The sequence below is a fragment of the Aulonocara stuartgranti genome, assembly GCF_965226115.1.
Source record: "Aulonocara stuartgranti genome assembly, chromosome: 1".
In the NCBI taxonomy this organism is placed as follows: domain Eukaryota; kingdom Metazoa; phylum Chordata; class Actinopteri; order Cichliformes; family Cichlidae; genus Aulonocara; species Aulonocara stuartgranti.
The window spans coordinates 8,104,315-8,120,852 of NC_138939.1; the positions used below are offsets into that span (position 1 = coordinate 8,104,315).

Sequence of the window (16,538 nt, forward strand, 5' to 3'; positions counted from 1 at the left end):
AATTGGACACATTGACACAGTTCAAAGAGGACTGACCTTTTTCAAATTCTTTTTCAAGATTTTCAAATTCATGGGTTGGCAGAAAATGTCCTGCATTTATGGAATGGCATTAATACACAATGTATTTTGTCATGGGTAAAGGATTAAACTAATGCAGTCCTCTATCAAACACCATATATATGAAATTTAATATGATTTCCGTTGCATGTTCACAGCTTTAACTAAATAACCAAAGAACCTGATAATAGTTTTGCTTTTTTCTTTTTACTTTTTTTTTTTTACATTAAAGTGGCTCTTCTTCTTCTTCTTCTTAGTCTTTTTTTCCCCTATTGCCTAACCTTTAATTTGTATTAGAATGACCTCAAACGAAAAATATTTTCAGATCTTATTTGGGGTTTTATTTTAGTGATTTTTGTTAATTTAAAACAAAGAAAGAAAACAAAACAAAAACTGCTCTATCTCCGTGCTTGAAACTATCAGAGGACTATTAGCACTCCAGTTTCCTACATGACGTGAATGCAGCTCTCTTTAGCTCTGTGGTAACAATGGCTAGTGTCTGTCAGATTTGGAGACCGGACAGAGGACGGTGCCTTAAAAGCTACGGAATTATCGCTGTATTGTTTATGGACCTTATGTTACAGTGTGTTAACGGTATGCTTACAATAATACACTTATAGATCTCGCTTTGGTCGTTACCTTTCCCCAACTGAATTAGCATGAGGTGGTTAGCTAGCAAGTTAGCATAACACTGGTTTATTTAGCTAGGTAGCAATGAAAACATTGGCTGTAGTGAGCAACACGGATTCAACATTTATTTTACAAAAACACCTTTTGTTAATTGTGTCGTATGCAAGTTAAGCTATGACAATTAACAGTTCATTGTTTATGCTAATTTGTAGCATGACAGAACATGTCAGCGAGTAGCTTCTGTGTAGTAGCTTCCTAAAATTATTGTAAAGCAATAATTAGCACGTTTTATTAAAAGAAAAACCAGTGTCTCTAGCTGCTTACGCGTGTTTAGACTTCTAATTTCTGTTCAACCATATATGACCTGTCCGCTTTGTTGTCAGGTTCCCTGAGCACAACTAATGTTGAGACCCACTACACAAGAGATGGACCTTTCATCACTAGCCCGGTGGTCCCCGATGCAGCCTCAGGTAAATATCAAAATTAAACATACTGACTGTAACGTTATTTATTTAACTGTTTTTTTTTTTATTAATAATGAATTTATATATTGTGTGGTTTTTAGTTTACTGTTTGTAAACTAAAAAACAGATTGACTAAGGGCCGCATTCACAACGGTTACTATTAGAGTTTCCTGAACTCCAAATTTAAATCTTTGAGTGTGAGTTTTTGAATAGTAGTCCAAAATGAAGCTAGAAAAACAAGTCCTCGCTTGGTTCAAATAGAAATTGAGGATTCATTTGTATAAAGAAGTTATGTGACAAGATGTGACTTGTACATCAAGAGGACGTTCTGTTTAATATTTTTTATAGCACTTAACAACAAAGAAATGCGGCTCTATTAAGCAGTAAGCAAGCTCAGTTTTCCATTAATAACCTGTTAACCAGGACTTTCAGTTCATGCCTCATGAATTGAACTCAAACCCCTTTCTTTAGAGGGATGAAGGCTGTTCTAGGGCAAAAAGCATGGCACACCTGTCACAGGTTGATGCTGGATTATTTGAAATGTATTTTAAAGGTAACATTTTCTTAAAGATATTGGTAAGATTTCATTGTAGCACTGCTGCTATTGATTTTGCTCATACATCAGGATTATTTATCAATTCCCTAATTCAGTCTTATTTGTAAGGGGGGGAAAGGGTAGACCTAGACACTTTTTAGCATCTATACAACATTATTATTTCTGAGTCTGAACACAGGATGGAAACAGCATGAGACTTGGGGGTGCTGAGTTGTGCTGTAACATAGCAGCACTGATTAAAAAAACAAAAAAAAACACAACCAAGCTTGGAGAAATACAATTGCGATGGACTTGACATATTTGAAGTTGGTTATTTCCCATGCTTGAGCATCACTATAAATTTGTATTTCCTGTATGTAATGAGATTGTAAACTGCAGGTTTTTACATATATTTAAGAATGTCCATGTTATCTGGGAACCTGAATAAAATGCAGTGCAAAATCAGAGTAATACTGCCTACTTCAGACACAATTAATTTCCATTGTCTAAGTATTGCATGTTTTTTTTTCTTTGTTAACCTGCATATCATTAAGTAAAGTCTTGATCTCAACCAGAATTTGTTAAGTTAATTGCTTTTCAACAACAGCAGCAACAGTTTTCCTTTACTGCCCAGCATGCAGCTATAATGTAGCAATCAAGACTAAATAGCTTTGCTCAAGGACTCTTTAATGGCCTGCCCTCTTTGAAAGCGGAGTATTTTTAATTTTGCCGCCACAGTCTGTTATCACAAGTCACAGCCTGTTGCCACCACCAGCAGCCAGATTTAATGAAAGCCTGCTTACTTTGCACAAAATATTTATTATTCATGCTTGAAAATGTCTTAAAATAGATAATGCAACTTTGTGGTGGACTTTTTGTAGTGTTTCCTGCAGATGAAGACACATCCAAATGTCCTAGTGGGGGTTTGTGTCACCGCCTGCCAGCTCATTGCATTCAATGCGATTACCATCTCAAGTGCACATATGGCAAACCAACTTTATTTACCTGTAGACCCAAAAAAGGCGTTCACTGCATAGTGAGTAATATTGTCAAATATTCTTGTCTGTAGTAATTCTGTACCATCTTTATCTGTTTGTTAAGAGGGTTAGTAAGGCTTCAATTTGGGAATTGCTGTGTAGTGAAATTTATTTTCTTCTTTGTATTTACAGGGAGAGTCTGGACAGCAGCAAACCAATTTTTCTCTCAATATCACCTGTCAGTTCTGTTGGCAGCTGGACCCTTCCCAGTATCGCTGCACAAACTCCACCAATTGTATGACAGTCTCTTGCCCACGCAAGCGCTACAATGCCACCTGTGATGTCTTAGATCATGTACATTGCTTAGGTATGATCAAGGATCCACTATAAAGCCTAATTAGGTTCTAAAGTCGTCAGTTAAAGTCATGCAGTCTAGAGCAGCAACTGTTTTGTCCACAGCATGAAGTTAAACTGGTTTTCATTCATGGTTGCTATTAAAGGAAAACTCCTATTCAGTCAGGACAATGTTAGTCAAAGTATGATTGTTATTTCATCTGCAGTAGAGCTATGTTTGGGTTTTGTCTAGAGAGCCCTTATGGTTGCTTGGCCATTTGTGGAAACCGCACAGGCAGGTAGAGCAGCAGAGCAGGACCTCTTCACAGAATAAAACATCTGTGACAGCAGACATTTAAGTCAGAAACACCATAAAGTGAAGAAGCTGGGGTTGGGGTGGGTTGCAAAGCTACTTGCAGACACAGCAGCATTTGTATGCAGGCTGAAGCTGCTTAAATAGGATAGCCCCATATGCGAATTATCAGCAGGATGGAAACACATCAGCGGATGTGAGCTGGCATTAAGATCAGCTGATTGGCGAGGATTTATTTAAATTTCCACATGACATTTTTGATGTAATGTTTGTTGTATTTTCAGTCAGCTTGTTTAAATTTTGCTTGTTTGTGCATGAAAGCATTCACTATGTCTTCACTTCTTTTTAGGTAAAAGACGTTTTCCAAAACGTTTATTTTGTAACTGGACTGGTGGATACAAATGGTCAACAGCATTAGCACTCAGGTAAAACTGACAGTAATATTAAAACCATTACAACAAGCTTAAATAATGGAAATGTAAAGACACGTTATTGATTAGGATATGTGATGAAACTTATTTTTTTTCTGGTTCCTTCCATAGCATTACACTTGGTGGTTTTGGAGCGGACCGGTTTTACCTGGGCCAGTGGAGAGAGGGTCTGGGCAAACTGTTCAGCTTTGGAGGCCTAGGCATTTGGACTTTGATTGACGTCCTTCTAATAGGGGTTGGTTATGTAGGACCCGTTGACGGTTCTCTCTATATCTGAAGCAAAGCCCTGGGGACATGGCTGGCTTTGTTCTTCACACTGCTTCACTCTCAAAGGACTGAAGAACTGAGATGCTGTGTTCTTAGCACATTTGGCTGGCTAAGCTCGCTGTGTAACACATCTTCATCCCATCTGCTAACAAGCAGGAAGTGTTTTCTTCATCACACAAATGATGATTCTACCCACACAACCATCAGATTGATCCCAATCATTCTGCGTCCATGTCCTGTTGAGATTGCGCAGATGGTGCTGTGCAGGAGTATAAGGAACCGGTAATTACCTCTGTCCAGTTTCTTTGACTTAACTAGTGGTTAGGCTCTGTCTTGCTGATAGGTACCTGTGGTTTCCTGTGGAGCAACGCTTTTCCATTGGAGTTGTGCATTGCTTCTCTCTTATTGCAAGTTAAATGCTTTAATAGGGGTCAAATGGTAACCATGGCCATGCAGAATTTTATAGTGTCACCACACAAAGGACAAATTGAAAGGTGATATTTATATCCTGAAAGTATGAATGTGCAGAAGGGATTTAAGGCGTTTTTTTTTTTATTGATTGTCATTTCAGTGGACAACCTGAACAGTTATTTCAGCATGTACTTTATTTCTTCACCTACATTCATTCAGCAGTGCAGGTCACACCTGTAAGAACACTCTCCAAACAGGGGTACATTTTATTTTATAAAAGTTCATATGTTTAATAAATGAAAGCTACTATAGTCTCACAACAGCATTGGGTAGTAAACCACAAGGAAGTAGTGTAACTGTCTCTTCCTGCAGCATGTAGTTGGATTTCAGTTGCAGAACAGATAACAATCGGTGTATGATTGTGTTTGTGATAAATATTGAAACGCTTGAAATGTGCTGCAATAGCAAACTCGGCTCCTTGTGATTTCCGTGTTGGAGATATCCTCTGCATTTAAGTGGCAATTTTCTGTGAAATCGTCATCATCCTTTACAGAAGTCTGTGTACTAACACTGTAAAATCTTTTAATTCACCCACATTATGTAAATATGTTTTATGTGTCAATTTAAGTTGGTTTTTTTTCCTCTGTAAGGGCACTGTAAATTTTGTTTTTTAGTTAAGAAAATAAAATTGTGAAATATTTGTTTATCAAATGTACACAGCACTGCTAACCAATTCACTGTGCATGTGTGTTTTTTAAATGTATTTATAGTGTATGGTAACACCAGAGAATTTTGAAAGGAAAAATAAGAGGTGAATATTGTCAGTTGAAGGGCCACACAAATATACTGACATACTCAGTTGATTACAGCAGAACTACAATTACTTGAACAGGACAGTTTCTTTATATCTATATATATATAATTAAAAAGTGAAAGGTGCCAGTAACCTTCATTACCCACAGGTTTGTGACACCAGGAGGGTAATGCAGTGGCCAGGCAATGTTCCCCTTTTAATAAAATATCATTAAAGAGCCCATAAACAAGGCACTGAATAGCTGCAGGGGACTGTAGCTAAAATGTTTATCCAGAGGGTAATGGTTAGTTCAGTTAATGCATTAGGCTGTAATTCTAAAATTGATATAAATATATATGCAACCACGTTACATAACAAGGTTTGAAAAAAAATGAAAGAAAGGGGAAAAAAACCCAAACATTTCCTTTCTAGCAGGTTCTTGGGCTTTGATACGACTTTTCCAATTGGTTGCTTTGCTGAGCGTTGTAAATTTACTCCACCCTAATTCTAGTTCCCCAGTTTTTACTCCACCCACTCGTAGTCACTACAGCTCCCTCCCACAGACTGATGTAAGTGTTTGTCATCTTCTCTGAGTTGAGGAGGAGACGTCTAGTGATTATTTCTTCTTGGAGAGCTGTAATTTAAACACCAACCAGAGGCTTTTCAACTCTGCATCCATAATATACTCTTGATAATATTTGTTCCTACTGACTGCTCCAGCCTTACCTCAGTTTGAATCATGCTGTACTGTTACATACTCACATTAATGGATTTATCTGGACTGTGAACTTGATGGGTACAATTAGTCAGTGGGTTTAGCATAGATAGGTAATGGTGTAAATGTGTGCAATATGACTACATGACTATATGGTATAGGCTTTTAAAACCATGTAAAATAACTAGCAATGCAATGATGGAGTAATTCAGCAGTATACTGCTTAATTCACAGTGGTGTTACATAAAGTTATACAATACTTAATACATATGAAAAGCTGTGAAGTTTTATTCTTTAACAAATGTACTCTCCACATCCTTCTAATTCTCTCAAGTCCTAAATAAATAGCGTAATGACCTTACTAAATAATTTTATTCATATGTAACTGCACACTGCCCAATTACAAATAATGGCCCCTGTGATAGTTGGTTTTTCTATTATCTGTCTTTATCCTATTTGGTGTAAGTATGAAACTCTCCCTAATGGTTATTATAGAGAATCATCATATGAGAATAATAGTTTAATCTTGTGGTACTTTTCTCAAACAGTCATTATTCTCACTGCTAACATTAACAGTTACATGGAGTTGAGCCAAAATATTATCTGTTTAAGGCAGACAGTATCACGACTTCCTAATTTTGAATTGCTAATCATGCAAAGAGAACAAAAGTTTATTCATCCCTCTCTTACGCAACCCCACTTAGTCCCATTGCATCTCTGAATTTTAGAGCATAGTCCCTGAACCTCTGCATCCAACACTGCCTAAGAGCTTGTGTCCTCCCATTGTGCTTACTCCTACAGGAAATAAGATTTCTAACAAAAACGTGGATCGACAGAATGATGCAACCACATGAATTTAAAAGTCGTAACAGCTCTACGAGCATCCAACAGCACGGTCCCTTCTTTCATATCTAAATGGTTGCTCAGAACTATTGGAAACCGCCTGAGGACAAGGCACAAATTACATTGCTCATAAAAAGTAATACCCACCATTGTATCTTTTCATTTGGCTTTGCAACAACATGGGATCACAATGGAGTAATTAGTTTTATACAAATGAGCAGAGATGATTTATCTGTGCAAAAGGGAAAACAAAGCTCTGAAATATCTGAATTGAGGACAAACAATTGGTTTTGGCCTCCTTTGTTCTGATATTTTACTATTGTGGTAGGAAGTTGTTTTTGTAGTCATTGAGTGGCTAGCAATTTTCAAATACATAAAATCTGTATGTAAAATGCAGAAAAGGAACATCTGCAGGAAAAATGTAACTGTATAAGGAAAGCAACATGGACATGCTTCTCCATAGCAGACCCTGAAAGGCTTGTAAAAGAATGTTTACATAAACTGAGCAAACAGACAAAATCAGGGGGGGGACCATGCTGCAGTGTACAAAGAAGACAGATGTGATATTCCCCAGCAGACAACACCAATCACCAAGCCAAATTTAGACAGGAATGTACTAAAACAATGATCCTGTCCAATAGTCACTTCAGAATCCAAACCTCTAATTAAGATGCTGCGGAAAGACTCGAGAACAGCCGTTCACTTGCAGTCGCTGTGCGACCTGACAGAGTTAAGTGTATGAATGGTATGTGTATGAAAGGTTGTCTTAATCTAAATTCAATGGATAGTTTGCATATTACCATAGCAAGATGCAATAAATGATCAGTAGTCAAGTACATGTTGCATTTTTTAAAATAATCCCCCCATGTTTCCTTTTCTCAGATGGTTTGTTATATATCCATCCAATGATAAAGTCATAGGATCAAATAATCCAAAAAAATGTCATCATCCTCCCATCTGTGCAATTCATTTAAAAAAAAAAAAAAAAAAAAACCCAACAACTTGAATGAGCCAATTTTTCTTTCCAAGTTTGGAATAGCTTCTACAGTCTGGGCACAGTAACAACATCTCACTTAATCCTGCTCACATATTGAAGTCAAAAATAAGATTAGTCGTGTTCATTTGAAATGACCAAAAGTAATGTCACAAAAAGAACTCCGGCAGAGTGCATATTTAGTGATTTATTTGTACAATAGGAATTGCAGTGTACAAATACCCCATCTCAGATGTAAAGGCAAGAACATAAGAGCATCTATTCTGGCCGACCTGAAAATCCCTCAAACCTCATTGTGGGCTTAGACTGATGAAAACATGGCAAGGAGAAGTAAAACTTAAAAAAAAAAAAAAAATAAGCAGCAACAATCAAGCAGCTAACTGCTGAACATGTATAGGGATAAGGAGAACCTTTCCAACCAAGTGTACCAAAAATAAAAATAAAACAAATTTACAAAAATAATGTCCAATTTGAACATTCCAATCTTCGTGGCAGTGGAGCAATTATGGCCTCAGTTTAAGTAGTTTGTAAAAATGGAACTCACATTAGACAGACACAGAAAAGGCATATGGCGATATCTCTATCAAGTCCATGTGCCTGTGAGACTTACACATTTATACGCCATCCACAAACAAGATCTTTTTTTTTTCCTTTTTTAAACACATACAAGAGGACAAGACAATCCCCCCCCCCCCCCCAACTTAAAAAAAAAAAAAAAAAAAAGTAAAAAAAAAAAAAAGTAAAAGAAAAAAAAAAATTGAATCCTTTCCCCCAGGTTACCCCAAGTAGAACAAGCTCTCATACAATGGAGGTGGCATGGTTCACGTCAGTGGTGTATTCAAAGTTCTCTCTCAAAACAATATTAATTTACATTCACTCAAATTTCCATTAGTAAATCACTAATGTTACCATGGTAACTCAAAATGTTGTATAAAAATATAACAAAGACTCAAAACTGATGCACTAAAAAAAAAATTATATATCTACACAGTCTGAAATGTGGGGTGGGGCTTGAGCAACATGGCCAAGAACTGTTTAAACTTCCAATATCTCATTTTATTTCTGGGGGGGTCAGCGAATACATAATGAGGCTCCACATATCAAGTCTGAGTAGCAGCAGTCTTTCCCCTCTCAATCGCCACACAGTGAAAGCCACGAGTTCCATCAGGACCCCTTGGCAGCCTCATTACTCCTGGCGGCAGGCCATCAGCATTCTGGATCTTTCTACCCAGCATCGGGCTGCCGACCGGGCTGCTTTCCTGTGATGCCACCTGCTTCCGCCGCTGAACCCACGGGCTCCCTGAAGGTGTGAGGCTACTGTCTGAGGAGTAATCTGCCCAACGACGTCCAGACTCAGGGCTCAGTCTACCCTCAACAGCTAAGGGAGACTTGTGGGAATGAGGAGATTTGCGCTGAGAACACGGGCTAGCACGAGGGCTAGACCAGGGGCTGTTACGTGGGGACATACTTGGACTCAGGTGATTATTCTGGAAGCTAATGCCTGCAGTGGTGGGGCTGAGCTTGTTGCACGACTGGGATTTTCTAGCCAATCTGGGAGATGTAGGGGTGCTCTCTGTCTCCGAAGAGCTGCAAGCAGAGTCGTCCCCATGATACTGAAGCTCTCGTACCCGGCTGTTTAGAGAGCGGCTTTTCCGCATCCCTCCTTCCTCACGAGGTCGTTCTTTTGGTACCTTCTTTTTAGGCGGCTTGGTGCCAATCAGAACCACTTTCAACCCCAGTAAACTGGGTCCTCCGTTCTCACTCCCTGCAGCTTCGTTGGCTTTAACAGCAGCCTCCACCTCCTCAAACTCCACAATGGCACATTCTTCAGTGCCCAGCTGAGCGTAACGACCACTCAGCCTCTTCAGGTCAGCCGGCAGGTCCTTTCCAGGTTTCAAGACTCTAACAGAGGCAATGGCACCGTATGTTCCAAATGCTTTCAGTAACAGCTTCATCAGCTGCTCCTGTTGAGTGGCTCCTCCTTCAGCACTTCCATTATCCTTAGTGAGAGCAGCCAGCTCTGGCCACCTCTGCAAATCACTTAATAGTAGCATGCGGCTGGGCAGTGACTCGCTGGCAAAGACTGGTACTGCGGATTTACGTCGCACCTTACGCCCCTCATCATTCAGCTCAAGGATCTTTGAGTGTCTCAGAGCATAAGCAGTGGTTCTCCAGTCACGAGTTAAGTGTTTCACCTGGGGAAAAAAAAAAAAAAACAAACAAACAACATCTTTGTTACAGTCATATACCCAGTGACCATCGGGTCACAATTTCAGTGAAACTACCTTTAATTATGAGTTATTAAGCTTCAGTAAAAATGGCCACGCTAACTTCAGTCTGTCACCAAGATAGACTAAGAATGTTTCACAGCTTCTTGTTAATCATACTTCCTAAATCTCTAATTATACCCATTAATTTAAGCCAAAAATTCTGACTTTACTATATTGCCCAAACTTATGTTTTAGCTCAGTGATTCTGAGCTCATGGTTGAATCAGATTAAATCAGCAAGTGCTCATCCCTTACTATAGTCAGTTTGCCATATAGTACATTCCAAACGTGTAGTGACTAGTACTCTGTTAAAGTATCTCACTATGCCTTAAACTGGTCTACAGCTGTCACTACCCAAGTACTGTACATTGCTTGATACTGCACCGAAGGAAAAATTAAACTGACTAGAGTAAGGAGTATGATGTTCTTTATCGTCTACCACATGTACTGTTGCACAGGTGTATACTTATTACATTAAAAAAAAAAACCAAAACAATGTCAATATGATCCTCTCAGGTACAAGTTTTGGATGTCATCAGGACAGTCCCACCCACCTGCTGTTCAAACTGTTTGCAAGAAGCAACCAGTCATGACAGTTTGCTTTTTCAGAACAGAGCCTGCACCAAGTGCAAGGCAAATAATTATTTTGAAGTGTAGCACTATTCTGTTTGAGTCTAAAAATATTGACCTGGAAAGATTTTTATTCATCAAATTCAGAATTTTTTTTTTTTTTTAGAAAATGCACATCAGTATTTTTCTTCTGGCCAATGTAATCTGTCAAGAGTTTATTCTATACAGAGATATTGAGTAGAGGGTAATAAATGTGTGAATGATCATGAATACAATCTAGGTTTAATCTGTGCAAACAGATCTAAAAAAAAAAAAAAGCCAACACATCTGAATTGAGCTGAAATTAGCACAAGCTGTTGTGAATTAACGTGAGAATATCACCAAACAGCAACAGCTAGTCATGCTGACACTAGAAGCAGCCAGTCATTGTTATTCAGCTCTCACAAGCGTCTGTCACTAGGAGATAAAAATGACTTTCATCTTTAGCCATATTTCAATTCTAAGACTACCTTTTCTCTCAGCATTACTTAAAAGTTAATTTATTCATTGTGGTCAACTATAAATCACAATGTGCAACGCAACACACACTGGCTAATCTAGAGTAATACAAGACATAATTCTGAGTCTCTAGTATAAAATTTAGTATGTGATGTGTATGTTTTAGCCAGCAGCAGAAGAGCGTGTGTACTTTCCCACCTTAGTTTGATGTGTACTGAAATGAGACATTGCCGTGTTTCTAGACTACCTCAAAATTTTGCCACCGTTACCTTTTTGAAGGACGTGAGCAACTTGACGCTAACAAACCCGAGTTTGTTACGTCTGACATGTTTAAGCAGGAAGGCATCATGCTCCAAGTTTTCATCAGACAGGTAGTACTCAATCTGAGTAACCAACTTCTGGATAAGCTCTGGATCCGGGGGCTGCCAGCTCTCCTCCTCCAATTCTCCTCCGCTGGTCCCGGCACCACTGTGTGTGGGAAGATAACGTGCATCATGGCCAGAGAACCTTTTTTAGTGCGTTACCGAAATAGCAGAATGTTTCATATCCTCAACCACCAACATTACAACTGTTACACATTTTACTTTCATTAATACAATAAGCCAGAGGCTTACAAGTTTTTGGCAGTAATACAATCTTATCCTGTCATTTCTCCAAACAACATGCTGGCATGAGAAGCGTTTGACCGTTTGCTTCCCTCCTTCCTGATTTTTCTTTCAGCAGTTGACAAGCTGCGTCTCTAGCCACAGTCACCATGCCTCAGTGCCAGACCTTTACACCAGTGTCCCACCAGTCCTGAAACTGCCAAGACCTCTCCATCTGAAGGCCAGAGACACAGGCTCTCCCTCCCACATAGAATATGGTGGTTCACCACATCAACTTCACACAGTTTACAAAAACTGGTATCAACAGTGCATAACTGAAGCTTTGAGGCATAATTTGACAGCAGCCTGACAGCTGCCGTAAAGCTGCACAGTCAGGTAGCCTTACAGATTAGAGTGAGGGTCTGAATGAAATTTTGTGGATGACTCATCACCTCCTCCAGCCTCCTCCCTCACACACCCTCGCTCAGCAGCTTTCCAGCCCACTGACCATACAGCTGGCACGAGCCCACATCTTCCCCAGGATGTCAGATAAAGCACGACAAGAATTTAGAAGAGAATACCTTCCTGCATTCCTCAAATAATAGGACGAGAGGCACGAGCAAAGACAACGCAAGAGATTATTCGATAGTTATACATTTATTTTCAAGTCACTCTACACAAGTTCTCTGGAGGAATGCAGGAGGAATATTAGACTAACAAACCAACAGCTTACATTTAACACGTCCTAAAAACGATTCCTAGACCTTAACCACTTAAAATACCAGCTGTGTGAAAAACGTGCTGTAAAGCAATAGCTTGCAGGCGTTACCGAGCCCTTTGTCACACAGGTCACACCTCAGTAGCTCCAAGTAAACAAATGCTTGGTATGAAGAAAGAGATTTATTTTCCCCTTTGGCCTTTCTACCACTGACTCACTCTTTGTGCATGTAGTTCAAGTAGGGACCTTATAGGCCAGAGGATAAAAATAGCAGGCCATGACGCAGGGGAATTAGATTAAAGTGAAGGTGCCATCCTTTATCTCTCCGTCTCAGGTGTCTAGCTTTATAGCTATGATGCTGCCTACTGGTGGTTAAACACTTCCAACCCAAAAGACAATAATAATAAATAATAATATCCCTCACCCGTGTCTGTGAGGATTTACACTCCCAATTGTAAGCATCTATTTTCATCTACTGCACTCGTTGCCGGGTTTTGTTGTGCCTGTGATGCACCTGTTGGAATTTGTGACATTTCTACAATAGCCTTTCATGTGAGTGGCATTCTTATACTGAAACAAAACAGTCCAACTGTGCCAAAGCTGCTCCCGTGCTGTAATCATCAGCTTAAGAATAAAATTCAGAGCACAAAGACACTCGTGGGGTTCCAGTAAGAACTAACACAGTCACTTGTTTTACTTCCAACCTTGCTGAACTTCCTTGGAGGGAATTGAACAACTAAACTAACAGGTTTCACATTAACGTGTAGGATAGGATTTAGTTAGTTTGAGTTTTCACAGCACTAGGCATTACGGTAATTAACTTAAAGTAGCAAATAACACAAACCTCGATTTGTCATGTCTTCCGATTTCGTCCTCGCTACAGCTACCGCCGAGGAAGTCAGCATTATTGGATGTCACTTCCTCGGGTTCCTCGTCCTCAGCCGCTTGAATGGCCACTGTTATCGTCACCGTCCCCATCTCCTGCGAGAGCTGGTCCACGGTAATTACCTCATCGATGCCCTGCTCCGCCGACGCATCCGAGGCGCATTCCGTTGAGTTCACACTGGGTACCCCCACGGACCCGCTCATATTCTTCGAATAAGTAAAGGTGGTTTCACCCGGTCCCTTCACGTCCACGATTTTAGCAGCAGCAGCAGCGCCTCTCTGGAAGCTTTTAATCTTACCCGACTCGAAGGCACAGACAGGATACTGGGCGCCCAAAGCTGCACGTCGCCTTTTCGGGCACAGGTGATGGCGGAGAAGGACCCAGGGGGCTCCGAAGACGCGCTCCACGGCTCGCCAGAGACCCCCTATCCAAATCAGACCCGACGAAGGGCCCTTAGGAGCAGCGGGGCTTGTAGCAGCCAGCGAGACGCAGTCTGGACCTGGTGAGACCGACGGTCTGGAGCCTCCTTGTGCTTCTGCTTCTGCTGCTGCTTTTACTTCCTCATATGTAAGAGGCTCTTTGCTTTTGAAACGAGCTCTGGGATTGGGCCGCTGTAGCGTCTCTTCGCACTCATTCCCAACCCACAAGCAAAAGCTGACACAAAGCCAAGAAGGAGGCAAGAGAAAGGAGAGGCAACGCATGAAGGCGTTCACCAAAGCGTACATGTTTTGATTTTTAGTTTCCCCCCCAGAGTGTTGCCTAAGTCTGCGAAAACGCGAACGTCCCGGCCACATGTCTCTAAGTAGGGGAGCAAATTCACGTGTTTCTAATTGGAAAATTGGCGTGCCAAGGACGAACCCCTCCGCTAACGCTGCTAATTGGATAATAGGGTTTTAGCGTGTAGTGGCAAGCAGGAGGCAAGTTTTACAGGTACATGTCCCCAAAGCAAGCAGGAAAGTTGAACAACAGTAGCCGCTCGGGAACGGTAGAGGCGGCAAGGGGTTAAAAGTACAGATAACTAAACGTTATATTTGTTTTATTCTGTTATACTTTATTCAAAAACGATGTATTCAAGATTTGTATGCAACTGGCCAAATGTAACCCACCCTGAACTGGCAGTTTAAGGTTTAAAAAAACAGTTTTATGTTCTTGTTATAGATTTTTTTTCCTGCTAAGTTATTGCAATATACTGTTTCGAAGCCATGTCAGGATTTTTACTTTTTGTTAAATTTTATTTGAAATAAGCCTCTGTCAGTGCGCCCCAGGGTGGCTGTGGCTACAATGTAGCTTGCCATCACCAGTGTGTGTGAATGGGTGGATGACTGAATGTGTAAAGCGCTTTGGGGTCCTCAGGGACTAGTAAAGCGCTATACAAATACAGGCCATTTACCATAAGTTAATCCAAAGAATATTAATTCCAAAAATGATTGCCAATATCAGTGACCATTGTTGATGTAAGTAAAAAAAAAACAGTAAATATTTAACATTTTTATTTAAAATGTGTGCATTTCCTACCAAACCATACTTCTGTTGTAATTATTACTTTGCTTGCTCTTTAATGAAACTAGTAATATAAAAGTGAAACTTTTTGTTCTTTGACTTAGGCCCTGAGCCCTTAATAAGAATAAAGTATATTTTCAGAGTCACTGATTTCATTACTGTTATAGAGGAAATGTATGTAGGTGTCCAGCTGGAATATTATAATTATAATCATATGGTCACTTTTTTATAGGCTTTACCTGAGGTCCATTTTTGCAGCTAGCCATTGGCTTTCAGCTAATAACCCTGCAAATCACCCACATCGATGTCATGCAGCCCTGCGTGAAATATCTTTACTCCTCCCCACTGGCAAGCCAGGCTCACAGCTGGTGGGCAGTCTGACTCATTCTCTGCACCACATGCCATACAGTGCTCCAGTTTGTGTACAATGCAACATGGGGAGAGAAGGGGGGAAGGAGAGAGACAATGAGTGAGAGAAAGGAAAGAAAAGTTTGCCAACAAATAATCTAAAGCATTTAGTGTCTTATTGTATGCTTATCTGCTAGGATCAACTGAGAGAGCCTGCCAGTTTGTAGAAATACCCAGGATTGCATTTGTGTTTTCTGTCTTTTTCGGTTTGTAAATCTAGTGAATTAGAAAAGTTTTCTGTGAAACAGAAGTCAGAAAACACTGTTAGGGTGATTGTGTTCATGGTAAAAACCTCTAAATAATCCCGCAGTCCACTTCCTCTTAACTATAATTGTTCCTTGGCATACATAGCCACTTTCATTTCTTTTTTCAAACATCTGTTCATCTCTTTATAGTGTTTACAAAAAATTTACAATGAGGTACAAAAAAATCTTGTTTATGTGATTGGAGTGGCTCTGTATGATTCATCTGCATCTCATAACAAAAACAAAGTAAAAAAGAACTATGGGGAGTTTCAAAAATCAGAACTCTTTGATTGGAGGCACCTTTTTTGTCCACATCTTACTCTTTCATCTTTCATCATGAATATTTTCTACTTCTTGGACCAAGAAAACTGAACATTAACCATGAAAGAGGGAATTTAAAGAGTTTTTCACTCCTTTTTTCCCACTTTTTTGAGCTTTTCTGTTTTCAATTAGATTAGATTGCTTGTATAATCCCACTTGGGCATTTAAATTAGTCACAAACAGAGTATATAAAGTAATCTAATGCATACAAAGTCTGGAAACAATTTAAAAGATACAGACATATTTATAGATTTCAAAACTGCACAGTTATTAAAACAACATTAAGAGCATAACAATGAAATGACAAAATGTGCACTGTATAATAGCAGACTTGATATAAAACATGTTACTGAAATACCCCAGTGAACATATATGCCTTTAGCTAATTTTCTGAAGTCTGTATAATCAGCAAATCTCATGTGAGCGGGAAGAGCATTCCATAGGTCAGGTGCCATGGCCTCAAAAACCTGCATGCCCACAGGCAGGTTTGTAAACCAGACAATAATTTTCTGGTATTCAGTTATAGAGTAATGAAAAGGAAAAGGTTCGGCTCTGGTAAGGAAGCAAATGTGCTGTCACCAGTGATTAATTGTCCAGCCTTTGATTTAAATCCAACCCAATATGGCATTGATTTTATAAGATAAAGCTTGAATTCCTGATGCTGTGTGAGTCCTTATTAACCAGTCATTAGGACTGAAACCTCTCAGTTTTAGATTTTTACAGATTTACTTTCAGAAGACAAATGTTACCATATTATTAAAATATATCAATGTATT

At 39.6% G+C, this 16,538-nt stretch overlaps 2 protein-coding genes across 2 annotated transcripts; one reads left to right on the top strand and one right to left on the bottom strand.

The window, feature by feature from the left end:
- The first annotated feature begins 492 nt into the window (after positions 1–492).
- Positions 493–5,151, top strand: tm2d3 (TM2 domain containing 3). The gene is made up of 6 exons (XM_082504124.1): positions 493–651; positions 1,071–1,157; positions 2,568–2,722; positions 2,856–3,030; positions 3,659–3,734; positions 3,852–5,151. Exons 1-6 carry the CDS (start codon positions 546–548, stop codon positions 4,015–4,017), a joined length of 765 nt encoding a protein of 254 aa, XP_082360250.1. The 5' UTR covers positions 493–545; the 3' UTR covers positions 4,018–5,151.
- A 2,781-nt stretch (positions 5,152–7,932) lies between these two features.
- On the bottom strand, positions 7,933–14,906 carry larp6a (La ribonucleoprotein 6, translational regulator a). The gene is made up of 3 exons (XM_082538083.1): positions 13,247–14,906; positions 11,370–11,568; positions 7,933–9,958 (listed from the first exon to the last, which is right to left on the bottom strand). The coding sequence occupies exons 1-3, from the start codon at positions 14,080–14,082 to the stop codon at positions 8,864–8,866; spliced, it is 2,130 nt and encodes a 709-aa protein (XP_082394209.1). The 5' UTR covers positions 14,083–14,906; the 3' UTR covers positions 7,933–8,863.
- Positions 14,907–16,538: the final 1,632 nt, after the last annotated feature.

Bases quoted from the DNA above. Each gene is read 5' to 3' on its own strand.
- tm2d3 (XM_082504124.1), top strand. From the start codon at position 546: ATGGCTAGTGTCTGTCAGATTTGGAGACCGGACAGAGGACGGTGCCTT. The intron at 3,031-3,658 runs GTATGATCAAGG...ACTTCTTTTTAG, and splicing joins AGATCATGTACATTGCTTAG to GTAAAAGACGTTTTCCAAAA. The intron at 3,735-3,851 runs GTAAAACTGACA...TTCCTTCCATAG, and splicing joins TCAACAGCATTAGCACTCAG to CATTACACTTGGTGGTTTTG.
- larp6a (XM_082538083.1), bottom strand. From the start codon at position 14,082: ATGTGGCCGGGACGTTCGCGTTTTCGCAGACTTAGGCAACACTCTGGG. The intron at 11,569-13,246 runs GTTTGTGTTATT...TCCCACACACAG, and splicing joins GGAAGACATGACAAATCGAG to TGGTGCCGGGACCAGCGGAG. The intron at 9,959-11,369 runs GTAACGGTGGCA...TTTTTTCCCCAG, and splicing joins TGCTCACGTCCTTCAAAAAG to GTGAAACACTTAACTCGTGA.